This window comes from Paramisgurnus dabryanus, chromosome 18 (assembly GCF_030506205.2).
Source record: "Paramisgurnus dabryanus chromosome 18, PD_genome_1.1, whole genome shotgun sequence".
Classification (NCBI taxonomy): Eukaryota; Metazoa; Chordata; class Actinopteri; order Cypriniformes; family Cobitidae; genus Paramisgurnus; species Paramisgurnus dabryanus.
In genome coordinates this window covers 32,012,023-32,031,324 of record NC_133354.1, presented here as the reverse complement: position 1 = coordinate 32,031,324, position 19,302 = coordinate 32,012,023, and the positions used below count along the sequence as shown (strand labels likewise).

Sequence of the window (19,302 nt, the reverse complement as noted above, 5' to 3'; positions counted from 1 at the left end):
TTTTATTATCTCATGACCCATAGGTGGCGCTGTCACCAAATTTGGCATGGACCCCAAGATCATGGTCCACATGAAGTGTACCAAATTTCATTTCAATTGATCAAAGAATGACTGAGCTACAGCTTCAGAACCATTTTTGCGTCAACCTCGTTAAGTTTGCGCATTTATTACTTTTGAACAAAGATAAATATCAAAATTCTGTTCGGTCATTTCTATGCGGCTCACTCCAAAGATCATCTGTGCCAAATTTCATAAGAATTGAACCACATTTGAAGGAGGAGTAGCGAAAAAACGAAATACTGTACATTTCAAAATGGCCGCTACTGTAATGGGTGGAGTCTTACTGTAAAGTATCAAATTCAATAAGCGGGATGAGAGCAATCACGTGTACTAAGCAGAATTTTCATAGATCAAATGGTTCACCAATTATAACAGTTTGAACATTGAATTTTTGGACTACTGGTGGCGCTATAGAGTTACTGCTAAAGACCCCATTTTTGGTCACATGACTATTTATGACCACCTCTACATCTGTGCCAAATTTCATCATTTTCCTATGTACGGTTCATAGGGCTGCCATAGACTCCCATTGGGGAAAAATAATAATAATAATAATAATAATACTAACAATTACAATAGGTGTCTCAGCACCTTCGGTGCTTGACCCCTAATAATAATAATAAATATAGCTGCAAGCAGCGATTCGGGGCCAAGCACCTTTAGCGCAATGAGCACCCAAAGCACAGCAAGCAACATAGAAGGTATCAATCACCCAATGCTCACTGACCACCCAAGGTGCATCAAGAACACAAAGCGCAGCAAGTACCCAAAGCGTTGCAATGACAGAGCAGAACCACCGCAGTGCAGAGCAGCAACAGAAAACATGGCAAAAATAGAACATATGTGAACTACAGACAGGTCAAGAAGAATAGGTGGGAAAGAACAAAACTTTAATAGAAGAAATTAACACCTGCCTCAGGTGGGATTCGAACCCATGAACTCAGGATCTCTATGCATACGACTTAGTGGATGCGCCACTCAGCAGACACAGCTCAAGGGGCAGCAGGAAAGAGATTACAGAAATGCAAGCATTGACATATGCCAATCACCAAAGATGTAGAAATGACACCGCAGAGCAGAAATCACAGAAATACAATGTATATGAGAATCAAAAAGCTCAAGTGAGATTGAAGACAAGAAGAACATTCCGTAGAGTAACGCTATAAAATGTAATATAAAGTAATTAACTATGACAAATAGACAACATCACAGGGACGATCAACTTTACAGAGGTTTTTCTCAAAAAATTCCTAGGTGCAAGAAAAATCTGTTCAGTCATTTCTGTGCGGATTGCTCCAAACATTATACGAGCAGAACCTGGCATAAAATAAACAAAATTTGTAAAAGGAGTAGCGAAAAAATCATTTACCATATGCCTTACAATAACACATGAACAGAATGATGGAAAATGACAAACGAGGTATCGTTGCAATCGGTATAAACCAGTGAATACAATTTCACAAAGAAAATTAATATCCGACAAAGTATTCAGAAGTTATGAGCAGTTCTATAAGAACTGTTATAGTTTATAACCCCTAGGTGGCGCTGTATTCTGACTTCCCAGATACAATCAGGACATCATGCCAAAGCTTACTACCGATTTTTGCGCCAATATATCCAATACTTCAAAATTTATAACAATTTATGACAATTTTCAAAATGGCGGACAGGCGGTTCGGTCAAACCCGGCATAATACACATCGACAGATGCGGCATGAGGTAAGGAATCCGTAGACACCAAGATCATAATTTTCTGACAAACGATTCAGAAGTTATGCGCAAAAATAGCCTTTTTTACTATCTCATGACCCATAGGTGGCGCTGCCACCAAATTTGGCATGGACCCCCATTTCATGGTCGACATGAAGTGTACCAAATTTCATTTCAATTGATCAAAGATTGACCGAGCTACAGCTTCAGAACCATTTTTGCGTCAACCTCGTTAAGTTTGCGCATTTATTACTATTGAACAAAGATTAATATCAAAATTCTGTTCAGTCATTTCTATGCGGCTCACTCCAAAGATCACATGTGCCAAATCTCATAAGAATTGAACCAAATTTGAAGGAGGAGTAGCGAAAAAAAGAAATACTGTACATTTCAAAATGGCCGCTACTGTAATGGGTGGAGTCTTACTGTAAAGTATCAAATTCAATAAGTGGGATGAGAGCAATCACGTGTACTAAGTAGAATTTTCATAGATCAAATGGTTCACCAATTATAACAGTTTGAACATTGAATTTTTGCACTGCTGGTGGCGCTATAGAGTTACTGCTAGAGACCCCATTTTTGGTCACATGACTTTTTAGGACCACCACTACAACTGTGCCAAATTTCATCACTCTACTACTTACGGTTCATAGGGCTGCCATAGACTCCCATTGGACAAGAGTAAGAATAATAATAATAATAATACTAACAATTGCAATAGGTGTCTCAGCACCTTCGGTGCTTGACCCCTAATAATAAGAAAACCATCAATTGCAATAGTGGCCTACCGCCCTGCGGGCTTGGCCCCTAATAATAATAAGAAAACCATCAATTGCAATAGTGGCCTGCCGCCCTGTGGGCTTGGCCCCTAATTAAAACGTCTTGGTTACGTATGTAACCCTCGTTCCCTGAAGGAAGGGAACGGAGACGTCACGTCGTGACCGACGAATTGGGAACCGCTCCGCGGGTGACCTATCTACTTCGAGAAACTATAAAAATGCCAATGAACTTGGCATGCAGGTATTTGCATAATGCCGGCGCCGCCCCGCCAGGTGCGTATATAAGCCGCAGGTGCATAATACCAAATTAGCTATATTATTGCTGAGAAGCCGAGCAACAGTGCCCGGCCTGAAAAACAGCAATGGAACAGCAAACTGTGGCGACGGGACGTGACGTCTCCGTTCCCTTCCTTCAGGGAACGAGGGTTACATACGTAACCGAGACGTTCCCTTTCAGTCGGTCACTACGACGTCACGTCGTGACCAACGAATTGGGAATCCCTACCAAAACGCCACTGCAGCTGAACCCTTCCAGTGTCTGCAAAAGCCCTCTGCCCTCCACATAGGGGGCGGAACCTAAGGCGAAATGCAGAAGGCCGGTCACTACCTGTTCCTTAACCCACAATAGTGAAGCAGCGAACTGGGGAAGCGTCTAAACTGAGCGGAGCTAGAACACTGCGGAAGCCATCCCCTAAGAAGGTTGAATGGATGACATAAAATATGAAACAACCGATAGGTTGCTCATAAAAAGTCTCTGAACAAAACATAGTATGCAGAGAGATGCAGAGCAGGCTCTGCTAAGGAAAACGTGGAGGATTAGTACCCCACGGAGTATACACACAAATGAACCCCACGTAGGGGACAAATGTGGACGCCACGCCTAACAGTTTTTGAGACGTTTTTTCCCCGATGGCCTTCCATATTGGTGCAGGTGTGCAGCACCAAAATAGAGGCTCCAAGCCGACACACGAGCCGACCCTCGGCATTCTTAACTAGTTAGTAGAAAGAACCCGAGTGGAAACCGGTTCGACACGAACACTATAGAATCTTGTGAACGTATTAGGTGTCGCCCAGCCTGCAGCTCTACAAATATCTGTTAGCGAGGAACCGCGAGCCAGTGCCCAAGATGATGCCACACTGCGTGTAGAGTGGGCACGTAAATTAAACGGACAAGGCACATTCTGCTTTTGATATGCAAGGGCTATAGTATCCACAATCCAATGGGACATCCTCTGCTTGGTGACAGCTTTTCCTTTCTGCTGACCACCGTAACAAACAAAGAGCTGATCTGAGGTCCTAAAACTTTGCGTCCTGTCTATATACACACGTAGTGCACGAACAGGGCATAACAAAGCCATGGCTGGGTCTGCCTCCTCCAAAGGCAGCGCTTGGAGGTTCACCACTTGATCTCTGAAAGGAGTGGTGGGAACTTTGGGCACAAAGCCGGGCCGGGGTCTCAGTGTTACGCTGGATGCAGCCGGCCCGAACTGAAGGCACGATTCATCGACCGAAAATGCATGAATATCCCCTATCCTCTTAACAGAAGCCAAAGCAAGGAGAGTTAATGTTTTCATAGTAAGAAATGTAACACTCACACTATGCAGAGGCTCAAATGGGGCTTCCTGGAGTGATTTCAGCACCAAGGACAGGTCCCACGGAGGAATAGAGGGAGGACGCGAAGGATTCAGTCTCGAGCGCCTCTGAGAAATCTAATGACCAGGTCGTGCTGACCCACTGTTCTACCGTTTACGGTGAATGGTGAGCTGATATCGCAGCGATATCGACCTTAATAGTGGATGGTGACAGCCTATTCTCCAAACGACGCTGGAGATATAAAAGCACAACACTAATCGGGCATTCTCGGGGGTTTTCACTTTGGGAAGAACACCAGTCGACAAACAGGTTCCATTTAAGCGCGTAAGCCTGTCTCGTAGACGGCGCTCGCGCAGCAGCAATAGTGTTAGATACCTCTTGCAGTAAATCACTTATATCCTCCGTGCCCCGTCCAGAGACCACACATGGAGGTTCCACAGGTCGGGGCACGGGTGCCATAATGTGCCCTCTTGTTGAGAAAGAAGGTCCTTCCTCAGGGGAATCTTCCACGGAAGGGCTGTTGCGAGGAGAGATAGTTCTGGAAACCAACTCCTGGTTGTCCAATACGGTGCCACCAACAGCACGCTCTCCTCGTCCTCCCGGATTTTGCATAGGGTTTGCGCAATGAGGCTCACCGGAGGGAACGCGTATTTGCGCATGTTTCGTGGCCAGCTGTGTGCCAATGCATCCACGCCGAGCGAGTCGTCGGCTAGTGAATAGAACAGGCGACAATGGGTCGTCTCTGGGGAAGCAAACAGATCTATCTGCGCTTTGCCGAAACGTCTCCAAATCTGCTGAACCGCAATGGGGTGGAGTCGCCATTCGCCGGGATGCGCAGCCCGAGAGAGCGCATCCGCCTCTACATTGAGCGTGCCCGGGATATAAATGGCACGAAGAGACCTCAAATTCTTCTGACTCCAAGTGAGGAGATGACGGGCGAGATGCGACAGGTGACGCGAGCGTAAACCGCCTTGACGATTGATGTACGCCACGGTCGCAGTGTTGTCTGTGCGAACTAATACATCTTTGCCCTGTAACTCGTTGCTGAAACGGACGAGCACAAGATATACAGCCCACATTTCTCGGCAATTTATGTGCCAATGCAGCTGGGGTGCCGTCCAGACCCCCGAAGCCGCAAGCCCATCGTACGTGGCCCCCCACCCCGTGTCCGAAGCATCTGTGCATACTATTGCATGCCTGGAGAACTGTCTCAGAGGCACACCGGCTCGGAGAAACGCACGGTCTGACCACGGAGTGAAAGTGCGACGACACGCAGGTGTAATGATAACACGGTGAATGCCGCGCAGCCACGCTCTCCTCGGGACTCGATCGTGAAGCCAATGCTGAAGCGGTCGCATATGAAGCAGTCCGAGCGGAGTTACAGCTGCGGCTGCTCCCATATGCCCCAGGAGCTTCTGAAATTGTTTCAGCGGGACCGCGCTCTTGCTCTTGAATGTATTCAGGCAAGTCAGAATCGACTGTACACGCGCTTCTGTTAGACGAGCTGTCAAATCGATCGAGTCCAGTTCCATCCCGAGAAAAGAGATTCTCTGCACGGGGCAAAGCTTGCTCTTTTCCCAGTTGACCCGAAGACCCAAACGAGCGAGGTGTTTTAGAGTTAAATCTCTGTGATCGCACAGCGTCTGACGTGTTTGAGCTATTATGAGCCAATCGTCTAAATACGCGAGAATGCGCACACCTTTCTCTCTCAGGGGTTTTAAAGCCCCCTCCACTACTTTGGTGAATACACGGGGAGACAGAGAGAGCCCGAATGGGAGGACTTTGTACTGGTATGCTCGCCCCTCGAACGCAAAACGGAGAAACGGCCTGTGCCGGGGGAGAATCGATACGTGGAAGTACGCGTCCTTCAGGTCGATGGATGCGAACCAATCGTTTGGACGAATGCATGGAAATATGCGCTTGGGCGTCAGCATCTTGAACGGCATTCTGTGAAGTGCACGGTTCAGCGAACGCAGGTCCAGGATCGGTCGCAAGCCGCCGCTTTTCTTGGGTACAATAAAGTAAGGGCTGTAAAACCTCGACCTCATCTCGGCTGGAGGGACCGGCTCGATCGCGTCCTTCGCCAGTAGGACAGCGATCTCCGCACGGAGGACGTGCGCATCGGTAGCTCTCACCGCAGTGAAACGAACGCCGGAGAATTTGGGGGGACGCCGGGCAAATTGGATCGCGTAGCCGAGACGAATCGTGCGTAAAAGCCAACGCGACGGGCTGGGAAGGTGTTCCCACGCCCCCAGACACCGTGCGAGAGGGACTAAAGGCACGATCGGTGTACCCGCGGCGGGCGGAACGTTGGTGATCGCCGGTGTGTGCATATTGGCCGCACCGACAGCAGTGTTGTGCATGATAACACTCACCTGAGTCCGCTGCTGGGTGGGTGAGTAAGGGAGGCTCTGCTGGAGACACCTCACGCCACTCGATGCACCCTCTGGCGAAGGGGGAGGAAGACGATGGGTTATGAGCCCGTGATTGTCTTCTCTCCCCTGAGAAGACAGAGAGCGCGGAGGGGTTATGAGCCCGTGCGTTGCTCTCGTACTCCTCTGATGAGTCGGAGAACGAGGGGGGGTTATGAGCCCGCTCGTGTCTCCGGCGCTCATCTGAAGACCTAGAGATGGAAGTGGAATTCGCTCTTTTTGTGGAATTGTGGGTGCCGACTGAAAAGTCAGCGGAACAGAAAAATGAAACCAAGGATTACCCAACCGGCCCTCCTCCGGTGGGGGGAGTGGTGCCTTCACCATCTCCCGAAGAGCGATCCCCTCCATCTCTAGGTCGCCCATCTCAGGGCCGCTTCGATTTTCTTTTTCCACCCTTTGAAGCGGGCTGAGCGGGCGGGGCGGGCTGCTGACGACCGGTTCCTCGCTTCTTAGAAGAGCCCCGGGGAGGAACGGAGGCGGCCGCTGCAGGACGCCCTCGGCGAGGAGCAGGCTGAGGTGCCGACGGGGCAGGCGCAGGACACTTCCGACGTGGCATGATCTGAGCGATGGCCTCAGTCTGCTTCTTGGCCGCGGAGAATTGCTGGGCAAACTCCTCGACCGACTCCCCGAACAGGCCGGTCTGGGAAACCGGAGCATTCAGGAGCCGGGTCTTATCAGCATCCTTCATGTCCGCCAGACACAGCCAGAGATGGCGTTCCTGGACTACCAGGGTAGACATCGCACGCCCGACGGCGCGTGCGGTGACCTTGGTCGCACGAAGCGCCAGATCCGTAGCCGCACGCAGTTCAGAGAACTCCGCCGAGTCGTGACCTCCCGCGTGCAGGTCCCTCAGAGCCTTAGCCTGGTGGACCTGCAGCAATGCCATGGCATGCAGGGCAGAGGCTGCCTCCCCACAAGCCTTGTAAGCAGCACCGGACAGCGCCGAAGACTGCTTACAGGCCCGTGAGGGGAGAGTAGGCTGGTCCCGCCAGGAGGAAGCGACACCGGCCGGACACAACTGCATCGCGACCGGCCGCTCTACTGACGGGATACCAGTGTACCCCTTGGCATCTCCACCCTCGAGAGAGGTGAGGGGTGAAGGCTGAAACGGTCGGTTCCGGGCGGAAAACGGGGTTTTCCACGACCGCGTCAGCTCTTCATGCACCTCGGGGAAGAAAGGCACCGTGGGCGAGGACTGAGAAGCCCTGGCACCCCCGAAGAACCAATAATCGAGGCGGGACGGTTCAGGTGGGGGAGGTTTAGTCCACTCCAAGCCGACCGCCTCCGCCGCCCGAGCGAGCATGGCTGCCATCTCGGGGTCGAACACAGAAGCCGCAACCTGGCCCGAAGGCGGGAGCGGATCCGGATCGACGTCCGAGGCTGACAACCCCCCTTCCGATGTTACGGTGGACATCGCGTCGGGTGGAGGCTCGACAGAGCGCGAGGACACCGTAGAACACGGGCCGCTCGTCTCCATCGGGACCTCCGCTGGCAACGGATCAGGGCGCTGGGAGCTGCTGGACGAACCAGCAGACCGACCCAGCACCGTTATACGGAGGTCATCCTTCGCAAGTTTGGTAGCTGCGCTCTTAGCAGCACCAGACTTGGAAGGCGGGCGCCGTTCCCGGAGAAACGACACCCGTCTCCGCAAATCCGCCATAGTCATGCCCTCACAGATGGAGCATGAACTATCACGCAACGCTGCCTCTGCGTGCTGGAGCCCCAGACACGAAAGACAACGCTGGTGGCCATCCCGGGGGGCGATGAACACACCGCATCCAGAAACCGAACACGGACGGAAATCCATCTTTAAAAAGACGACCCCGACCGTGACACGAATGAGTGGCTGTCTTTAAAAAGACACAAAGCTCAAACGTGCTGCTCTTTTAGGGAAATCACTCTTTTGTGCGAGCTGGTGAAACACACAGGGAGAGGCAACGCACTCACTCGAACTCAAGTCCTAAATTAAAGAGACAGAGAGAGAGAGAGAAAGGGTGGAGAAAAAACACTGCAAGCCTCCGCTGAGGTGTCTTTGCCCAACCAACTTCAGCAAGCTGAGATCTTATTTTCTTCCCTTCCAGAACAGGATCTACGAAGATCAGATAGAAAGCTTCTCGAGAGCAGATGTCTGCCGGCTTCGAAGCAATAAAAGCTAATTTGGTATTATGCACCTGCGGCTTATATACGCACCTGGCGGGGCGGCGCCGGCATTATGCAAATACCTGCATGCCAAGTTCATTGGCGTTTTTATAGTTTCTCGAAGTAGATAGGTCACCCGCGGAGCGGTTCCCAATTCGTCGGTCACGACGTGACGTCGTAGTGACCGACTGAAAGGGAACCAGTATTTTTGCGTCTTAAAATCTCACTGTTCCTATTACCTAAGCATAGAATAATTAAAAAACACTTTAATAGGCCAAGGCATCAGAACCGAAACCGAACCGAAAACCGTGGACAAGAACCGAAAACTGTATTGAACCGTAGTGTATTGTTGCATCACTACTGGTTACATTAAAGTACTTTTTCTTATGTCTGACAACAGAAAATGTGTTAATGAGAATGGCTCGATTCAGCATTCAGTTGTAGTGTCCAGAACCTGCATGTAACAGTTCAGAGTAAATGCAGAAGTGATGATGTCATAAAAATGCCTTTTCAGATGTTAATTTCTGCTTCTTCGCTGGAGGTAAGTTGTAATTGTATAGAGTGTAATGAGGGGTGAACACACAATAAAAGTTTTAATAGTGGATGGGAAAATGTCTTGTCTTTCTCCAGCAACACAACATGTAAACTGCATTTATAACAAAGAACTGCACAAATGCAGATGTCATGACAATCTATCACTTAATGTACACGCTTCTTGTCCTCTGCTTCTGTCATTAAGTACACTCTGCTTTGTTGAAGACTAAAAAAAGCAAACTAGTAAAGGGGCCAAAGCCGAAGTCTGCTGCAATTTTAATATTGCCTATTTTGTTTTTCATATTGCTTATTTTTTTCTTTCTCGCAAGCTCGTTTTGGGTTTTGGTTGAGCACTTAAAGCGGTAATTTTGTGAATTTTCATGGGTACACATCAGAGACCTGTACACATTTGAGCACCAACAGTATTCTCGTCACATCAGGAAATTAAGATTGATGCACTGTAGTCACATGAACTATTTTAACAATATCTTTACTGCCTTTCTGGGCCTTGAAACTTTCAGTGCTGTCTATGGGGCTAAGAAAGCTCTTGGATTTCATTAAAACTTGTCTTATTCCTGCAAGTGTCAGTGCAAGAACATGCTTTCTTGAAACAGCCAGAATCGCTCAATAGGGAATAGATTTGGTGGAACAGCAGTTCTGACAGCAGATCATTGTGATATCAAACAATTTCAATTTTACTACAGATAAAGTAACATGCATACGTGCCAGCTTTGTCAAATCTCACCTGACAACAGGTTCGGGGATAGCCTCTACATTGGCTGGCACTTGAACACCCTTCTCCCATTCTTGTCTCCAGGCGTCCGACAGGAAGTAAAAATCATCTGGGCCGAGTTGTGCCGAATCAGGCAACTTCATGGCTGTTATAAAATCAGTCCGAAAAACCTAAAAGAATGCAACAAAAAAAAATTTTCTGTTTGCCCAGACCAACAATGAAACATTTAAGCACTACTTTTCTGCCAGATGCAACATACATATTTAAGTGTCATTAACTTTAACGTTATGTCAATGTAGTGTCAATTCAAAACTGTCACTGTGTGTAAAATTCACACGGCACGAGTGCCGTATGTTCAAGGCAATACATCTAATATGACGAGTCACTTATTGCGCTGTCATCACCAGGTGTTAGCACGCTATCGCAGGTGAGACCAAAACAGCACGCATTGCCTTCAGTGTTTGAAGGTCACATATTTCAAAGCTTTCTAGAGTTTTATTTTAGGTTATGATGTCCTTAGGAATATATATTTGCAGTCTGGCTCCATGTAACTTAAATTAAAGTTAGGGCTGCATGATCAATCTCATGCGATTGTCTTGTGCACCTCATCAGTAAAGCCGCTTCATTGATTAGTAGTAAATCACCATTACCTGCTTTCAGAAGCTGCAGCCGGTTCTGAAAGCAGGTGGTGGCGCTTTACTACTAATCAACAAGATGCGCGTGACAATTGTGTGTAATTCTGGCTCTGTTTACACGTACATGGTTATTTTTACTGAGAGATTTACCTTCGTTTGTGCCCCTCGTTTACACGCAAACGGAGAACTCGCCTGTGAAACCGATTGTTTCTAAGAACTCCGGCCAGAGTGGAGATCTTGAAAATCTTCGGTTGCACGGTTGCATGTAAAGTGAGACAAACAGATGTTTAAGCAGGCAACGTCACAGAGTATGCGCCAGAGCTCGCACCTACGTCAAAAGTGCGACCCATGTTTACATGTGACTGCTACTCTGAACGCTTCCAAGATCACATTTATGTTCGTGCAAACTCGTTTTGTGTGTTTGTATTTGCAAATACAGCTGCTCCATTATGTCGAGGAGCAGAGACGATTGCTCTGAGGTCAGCAATTTTACGCGTGTTTGACTTCATGCGGCGCTGCAACGGATGATGTCAAAGTACCGCGAGAGCGATTCGAAATTAGACCTCTACGTGTGATTCCTCAACTCGCTCTCGCTGTACGTTGACGTCATCAATCACTTCTGCAACAACTCCTCCCTCCAACATGAAGAACCAGTTCACGTCACCACCAGCGCTGCCGGTGATTGGCTTACGTGGGCTTGAGCGTCTCTTGACGGCAAATATGCACGGGTATGTGTAAATAAACACTTTTCTGAAAACTGTCATGTGTGCACAATATTATTTTTGAAACCGGAGAGGTTGAAATGTCCGTTTATGAAAATAGCCGCCCACGTGTAAACATAGCCTTATTGTGTAGACCTTCTTAAAATGTGTTTACTTACGGGTTGTGGATTTGAGGTCGGACCCAACAAAGTAAGGATTGCAACATCTTTAATGAGTAGATTCTTGGAGAAACCGGCATTGAACTGCCATACTGAAGCAGTCATTGTGAAATTGTGAAAACAGACGGCTAAGGTCGAACTAATTGTTGAGGATTTTCTGAATAAATGAACATTAGCCATTGTTCTCGTATATAAATGTTTTTCAGAAGCCTGTGTAATGATTTTGTTTCTTGACATCCATCGAATGAACAGCATTTTCTCACATGGTGTGATATTCATTAGGGGTTTGTTTGAAAAAATGGGGGTGAGGTGGTGGAAGAGTGGAAACTGAAGACGGCTGTGTCAGGCGACTGTGTAATCCTGACATCATGATTTTACGGAAGTACAAACGAACCCTTTTAGATCACAGCTACTTCAAGCAGGCTGTGTGCATTTGACTGTTAAATGACTGTTTTGAAACTTATATGGCACTTACATAGCGCCTAGACCTCAGTTATCATGAAAAAAGCCAAGAAATTTCAGATTTTTCAATATGTGACCTTTAAATGTTAACACACTGATCTTCTTGCAAATAAAAACTTGGAAATGGTGGCATAGAATATAAAAAGTAACCCAATGTTCTAAGCTATTTTATGTTCATTTTGAAGTGCACTGTGCACTGTATGTTGGTACATGTAGTATAATAATGCAAGTGCTCTTAAGTTAAAATGTTGATTTTGGCAGAGGTTAAAGGGATAGTTTGGCCAAAAATGATATTAAACCCATGATTTACTCACCCCCAAGCTGTACGAGTTGTATATGTCCAACGTTTTTCAGACAAACATATTTTCAGATATTTTAGAAATCGTTTTAGATCTTTCAGTTGATTAAATGTAACGTTACGGGGTCCACCCATAGTCCACGACCTTCAAGGCCAAAAAAAGTGTGTCCATCCTTCACAAATTAAATCCAAACGGCTCCAGGATGAAAAACAAAGATCTTCTGAGAGTAATCCGCGCGGTGTTGTTGTAGAAATATCCATATTTAAAATTTTATTGACGAAAATAACTACCTTCCGGTAGCGCCGCCATCTTAGACTCCTCTGAATTCAGGAGAGAGTATTAGCGTAGTGTACGCACTTTTCTTAGTGACGTATGACAAATTTGGAGGGCGGGGGCACAGAGCAGCAGCAGAGTAGCCTCCGTAGGCTGCGTAAGCTCTCATCCTGAATGCAGACGCGACTAAGATGGCGGCGCTACCGGAAGGTATTTATTTTCGTTAATAAAGTTTTAAATATGGATATTTCTACAACACCACCACGCGGATTACCCTCAGAAGACCTTTGTTAATCATCCTGAAGCCGTTTGGATTTAATTTGTGAAGGATGGATGCACTTTTTTGGACTTAAAGGTCATGGACTATAGGTGGACCCCGTAACATTACATTTAATCAACTGAAAGATCTAAAACATTTTACAAAATATCCGAAAATGTGTTTGTCTGAAAAACGATGGACATATGCAACTCGGAAAGCTTGGGGGTGAGTAAATCATGGGTTCATTTTTGGCCGAAATATCCTTTTAAAAACTGCTTTTTTATTTTTGTAAAGAGGCCTGCTGTGACCAAAGTGTTAGGTGTTTGTAAACCAATAAATAATTTTAAGTAAATCTATACTGCTATACAAGAAGCATGTTGACAAAATTGTTATTTCTTTAGTATTTTCCCTTGAGAAGACATACTAAAATATTGAAATGTGAGGGGTGTACTCACTTTTGTCACATACTGAATATTAAATGCTGTATTTCAGCTGCTGGGTGCAAACACATAAATTAGATCAGCTGCACAAGCAATTTAGTACACTTTATATATACCTGTTGCTCAGCCTGGCCGACATGTCGGTCTCACTAATAATTTATATTATAATATGGACAAATTTTTTCCAATACTCGCACTTTTCCACTGAAATTCATTGATATAGGTGGCACTGAAAGCCGGCACTTGGCGTTTTTCCTGCACTCAGCACTGAGCTTCGAGAGGTGAAAGAGATTCAACTTTGGGTGAAAAGCTCCGCTCGTCAATGTCAGTTCTCACATGGCCGTTCAATCACAGAAAGCTAGCACTCAGCTGAAAAAACAGCTGGCATTCAGTGTCCTCAGCCACGTAAAAAAGCTTTGGTGTGTCCTGCCCCTTATTGATAAAACTGTATTTTTACCTCTGATGGTTTCCTCTGTTCATGTCGAACCCAAGTGCTGCTGGTCCCTGCATTCTTTGAAGATCGTGACCAGGTTGTCACATGACCTGCAAGAGGTTTCAGTGTCATATTTGAATTTACAACCAAATATTATTGAAATTTTATTTTAAGGCATTGGCCTATTACTTAATATATCCTTTATTTAATATAGACTCCATAAACAATAAAACCATAAAACATTCAAATGTATAAGATGACACTCAGTTGCCCTGCATATGGGAGATCTCACATCACATCTTTACTGCTAATTGTCATCACAAATAAATGAATGTTAAATCAAAAGTGTTGCTTACAACAGAAAAATCTATTTCCTTCCTTAGGCCATATGTACACCAACGCATTTACTCCTGACTGGTGTTTTTTTGTTTCAACTGTGTGCAAAGGGAGTGCCATGTTTTCTAAAAATGCCAGCAGATGGAAAAGCGCTGTGTGTTTATTCCACGGCACTTAGCGTTTTGAACTGGTTGTCTAAAGTTGAAAATTTTTTAACTTTGGGTAAAACGCTGCATCATACAACAACTGATAAACCAAACAGAAGTTTCATAGCAACAAAGCGCCTCAGTTGAATCAATGAATGCAGTGTTTTCAGAAGATCATGTGATGTTTTCAGGCACTATCAAACACAAAATATAAACTCATACCTTAGTTATCAACCACCAAGGAGGACAGTCATGACATTGTTTATACAGTGTTCACCTTATTATTCACCTTATTTAACACCTTTTATTATTCACCTTATTATTCCTACTTCCGGCCGCATATCGATGATAAGCAGCTGAGGCAGTGGCTGAAGGTGTTAAATTTAAAAAGCTCACTCAAGCGCCCTTATGTTTGTTTCTTACAAATTTTATTGGGTGTGAAGCCGACTGACGAACACCCTTATCCCAAGAAATGATTTGGCCACAATGTTCCAGTAAAGCCCTTTTCACACAGAAATTCCGTAAAATACACGGGATTTGCATCCTGGATTTTTCCGGAATAGTTAGATTTTTTTACATTCACACTGCCAAGTTTACCCGGCATGTGACGGTCCCGGAAAGACACGCGACCTATTGAAAGTCCCGCCCTCTCTTCTACGCAGCGTCTGAAGTTTGCATATTATATATTATTTCTCTCTCCAGAAACAACTCGCGTGCATTTTTGTTTATGATAAGACTACAAAGGAGCGCGTGAACGCACAGTTCTATGCTGGTGAATGATCTCAGCTTCTGAGTGGATATTTGACAAGCTCCCTGATTTCTGCTTTAATACAGTTTTCAGACATTTCTCATCGTGATTGTTTATATGCATTTAAAACCCGCTTTTGAGGAGCTGGACGATATATCTTGTTGGGATGACATGCGGGTATTTTCATTTATTATAGCTCAAATGAGCACGTGACGCAATATTCTTTTATGCTGCTGAATGATCTCCGTTTCAACGCAGTAAGTAACGAGCTAACTTACCTGATATCTGCTTCAGTCCAGTTTGCTGACATTTCTCGTAGTGAATGTTGTAAATCCCTCATTTTAAAGAGTTGAACCAACTTCATGTTGCCATGGCACGCGCGTCCTCACTACGGCACGTGCGTCATTGTTTATGCGTCTCATATATCATTTCCTGATAACTGCTTCAATCTAGCTTGTCTGGCAATTTTACGGGTATTTTCTGGGACCAGAGGTCTGTGTGAATGGGGTTTAACTTGAAGCCACGCTGGGTGTTGAAAAGGTGGTCAGTTTCAGGTAAGCTAACTTAACTAACTCTAATAATAAAAAAAATCTAATGTTCGCTTAACATTAGATTTGTGAAGTCCGTTCTACGATAACACTTAAGATCAGTAACATTAGCTAATACAATCCAACTATTTGAATGATTTTCACTGCCCACCTATATTTTCATATACGATAGTACAACGAAATATTATAGTACATTTCATTGTTACAGTAGCTCACGTGATTCCTACAAGTTAAGATTTTAGATGTTAGGAGGTCAGTTCATTTCTCATTCAGATATTGATAATGACCTATTAAACAACATATTATTTAACACTGAAGTTAGAGGTTAAAAAGAGGTCTTTTTAATGCATCTCTCTCTCACACACAGTTCTGTTTAAGTGTGGGTGCCATTTATTTATTAATTCTCAAGATGCAAGTTTATTTTAAATGCTAACGTAAAAATTTTTATGGTTTTATTATTTTCACAGATCAAGAGAAAACGCTTCCCTGCCAATGACGAGTATTTCCGGCTTTCCGCAATACCTTCCGCAACTTTTTAAACCCGGAAGTATTGCCCTATGGCAAGCGGCTGCATGTCTATGTCTGTTTTAAAGATCGCTCTGAATGGGATCTCTATGAAAAGTCCATCACAAAAATGGAATTATCTCTGCTTTTTGCTCAAAATGTGGTGTTTTTGCAGAAACCTACCCATATTCAAAAGCTGATTACAAAAGAACTACTGAAGGTAGGACGAAACGAGTTAAGGCCTAGTCCTGTAAACCCTGTCTCAGAAACTGCCCCAATGTGTTGAGCTGGCACAAATAACTATGCTGAGAAACAACTACATTTGTCAGCTTCACACAGGGTTGATATTGGATGCATTGCATTCAGTTGCTGAGCACTTTACCAGTACATACACCAACAGCTTCCAGATCAACAGCTTCAATATATTTCAATGCTGCTCCATCAACTCCTTCTGACAGGACAAGGTAGTTAAATATGTTCTATAGCAGGGTATATGCAGGAATCATAGAGATGAATTTACTACCTTTTTACCACTTCCACAATATTTTTTACCATCAACAAGCAGCAGCCCTTTTTTGGGGAGTGTGGGAGGGGTATGCAAAGCACCACTTACTACTTACTATAAGGTATAAGTGTGACACTGGCTGCGTCTGAAAACTCTAAATAGGCTTTATGCCCAGCTGCACTACTTCCTGAACTTCAGCCAGCTCCTTGTTTCCTGTCTGCCATTATTGGACAAACTGATTAATCCAGGTGTGTCTGATTATTGTTGTTGTGACTACTGAGCTCAGGCACACCTGGATTAATCAGTTTGGCCAATAATGGCAGACAGGAAACAAGGAGCTGGCTGAAGTTCAGGTAGTAGTGCAGCTGGGCATAAAGCCTATTGCTGCCTTCTGAGGCAGCATTCCAAGACAGGAAGGCATCAAGGCATGTCCGAATCCAGTGTTAGGTTTACTTCCTGACCTCCATCGTCCTGTCCCACAATTCTATGCACTTGTGTGCACATGGGAAAAGTGACTGGTCGAGAAAAACTAAAATTTCTATCGATAAATTAGTATAGTAGTTTTCAAATATGTGATTATTTATCACAAAGGCTCTCTCTGTTTATATTTCAAACACACTGCCTATGAAGTGTGTCCGAAAGCATTTATCTGAGCTGCCTTCATGCCTCTGAAGTAGAGGTCTACACGGAAGACCCGAGACCCGAAGACCCGGGATCCGACCCGGGACCCGTACGGGTTCGGGTCTATATTTTAAATGATCAGCCGGGTCCGGGTCGGGTCTCAATCTATTACTTCGGGTCCCGGGTCTGTTTAACATTGTGGGTAATACCCGAGGTCAATCGGACTCGGAGAACACACACTCACATTTAAATAAAATATTTCAAAATCAGCAACAAAAACTTAGATGAACTGTCGCATAAATTTTTTTTATGACGCTAAAATTGCGTTAAAAGGTTTATATTTGGTTGCTCCAACCAGGCAGCTAACGCGCATGCGCTCTTGTAATGTTTCTCTGGCTACCAGTCAGGAGCTTCTGCAGTGAGACGCAACGACTTTACCTTTGACAATTGGCTCTTTTATTTAGAAGGCGGGACCTATTCCGCCGTACCGCGCATTTTGCACTGACTTCTCTTATTTTTATAATAATATTATAAATTGACCGTCTTGCTGCTCTTATATCTAAAGTTTTCGCGACTCAAAGAGCACATAGATGATAGCAAAGAAGCAAAGCTAACGAAAGCAGCCATGGCACTGAACGAGCAATCGTTATTATAATTCAAATGGGCAAACATTATTAAGCAAGTTGACCCGATGTAAAACTGCGTTATTAATCACCATGACTGTAAAGTGGACTTTAAAAGCTGGAATAAGCATTAAAAAATTCAATCGTCAAGAGAGGAATAACATGGATGGAACTTTCTTGGAAATAAGGATTGTGCATCACACAGACAGGTACAAGGAGGGAGAAGACTAACTTCTATGGGTAAGACAAAAAGTTTAATTTTCGCTACTTGTTTATTGACTTATTAATAACATTTAGCTAAGAATATTTGCCGGTCGGGTCATTTTCGGGTCTGTGTCTTCCCGGACGGGTTCGGGTCCAGATTTTAAATAATAGACGGGTCTTCGTCGGATCCGGGTCCAGCTTTTAAATAATATACGGGTCCGGGTCGGGTCCGGGTCCAGCTTTCAAAACAACAGACGGGTCCGGGTCGGTTCAGTGTAGCACATTTGCGGGTCTGATCGGGTTCGGGTAGGAATTTTTGGACCCGTGTAGACCTCTACTCTGAAGTCACTGCCTCATGAGGCAGCGAGGCAACAAGTCAGCTGCCTAAGTTTTAAGACGCAGCCACTGTCACACCCATCATACCCAAAATCACTTAATTTAAAACTGTGGTGCTTAAATAGGTGTACAAATGTTAAGCTTTTGTGACCACGAGCACAGCAACGTGATGTGGGCGGGTAGCCTTGAATGAGAAAATACTACGAGTTAAGTGTGTGCCCTTAATCTGCACAGACTGCTTCAACTCTGACTCACCTAAGTCCTGTTAGCACCGTACACTCTAAAAAATATTGGTTTGTTTTTAAACCCGGGCTGGGTAACTATAGGACAGAACACATTTCTGGGTTAAAGTGACCCAAAAAATGGGTTGTTTTAACCCAACTGCTGGGTTACATAGTTGATTAACAATAACCCAGCAGTTGGGTAAAAACAACCCATTATTTGGGTCATTTTAACCCAGAAATGTGTTCTGACTATTACAGTTACCCAGTCCTGGGTTAAATATTTTTAGAGCGTATATATTTTTTTTAATTATGCTAGATGAAGTTAAAACATAGAGACACAAATATTAAGCAAATATTAAGCCTTTCAAAGGCCTTAATTTTGGTAGATTATTTTTACTACAGACACCCTGTCCTGCAGCCACAACCATTTCATTTCGTCTACCCACGTGACGACTGATGGGACAAGATGAGACTATCCGAGTGTTGTATGAAGTTTTCTCCGTGCTCCCAACTTAAAACATTTACAGCATTAGCGTTATTTGTCATTTTTGTCATGAAGTACAAACAATCTTCATACAACTAAACTAGCTACCGGATGCGCTGTGTCAAGCTAGCCGAAGTCAGATGACAAAATGCGGAAGAGCAAAGAATAAAAAATGGGCGGGGCGAAATAAGGTGAATAGAATTAAGAAGGTTCCTTGTCACCAGAAAAACATAGAATTTTCTCCTTAGTTTTTTTGCATTTGTTTGTAAACAGTCAATACAAAGGTTGTTTGCTAAATCTTTACCCTACATAATGTGTGTGACAAGTTGCCTTTTAATGTACTAGAAGCACACAGATCTTAA

General features: G+C 44.9%; 1 protein-coding gene across 1 annotated transcript in view; it reads right to left on the bottom strand.

The window, feature by feature from the left end:
- The window catches only part of jade2 (jade family PHD finger 2), a 99,324-nt gene that overhangs the window by 49,235 nt on the left and 30,787 nt on the right, over positions 1–19,302 (bottom strand). The window contains exons 3-4 of the mRNA XM_065287657.1: positions 13,686–13,771; positions 9,993–10,150 (exon numbers count right to left, since the gene is read on the bottom strand). Of these exons, the coding sequence (XP_065143729.1) occupies positions 9,993–10,150; positions 13,686–13,771 (244 nt within the window). The remainder of the gene's footprint in view (positions 1–9,992; positions 10,151–13,685; positions 13,772–19,302) is intronic.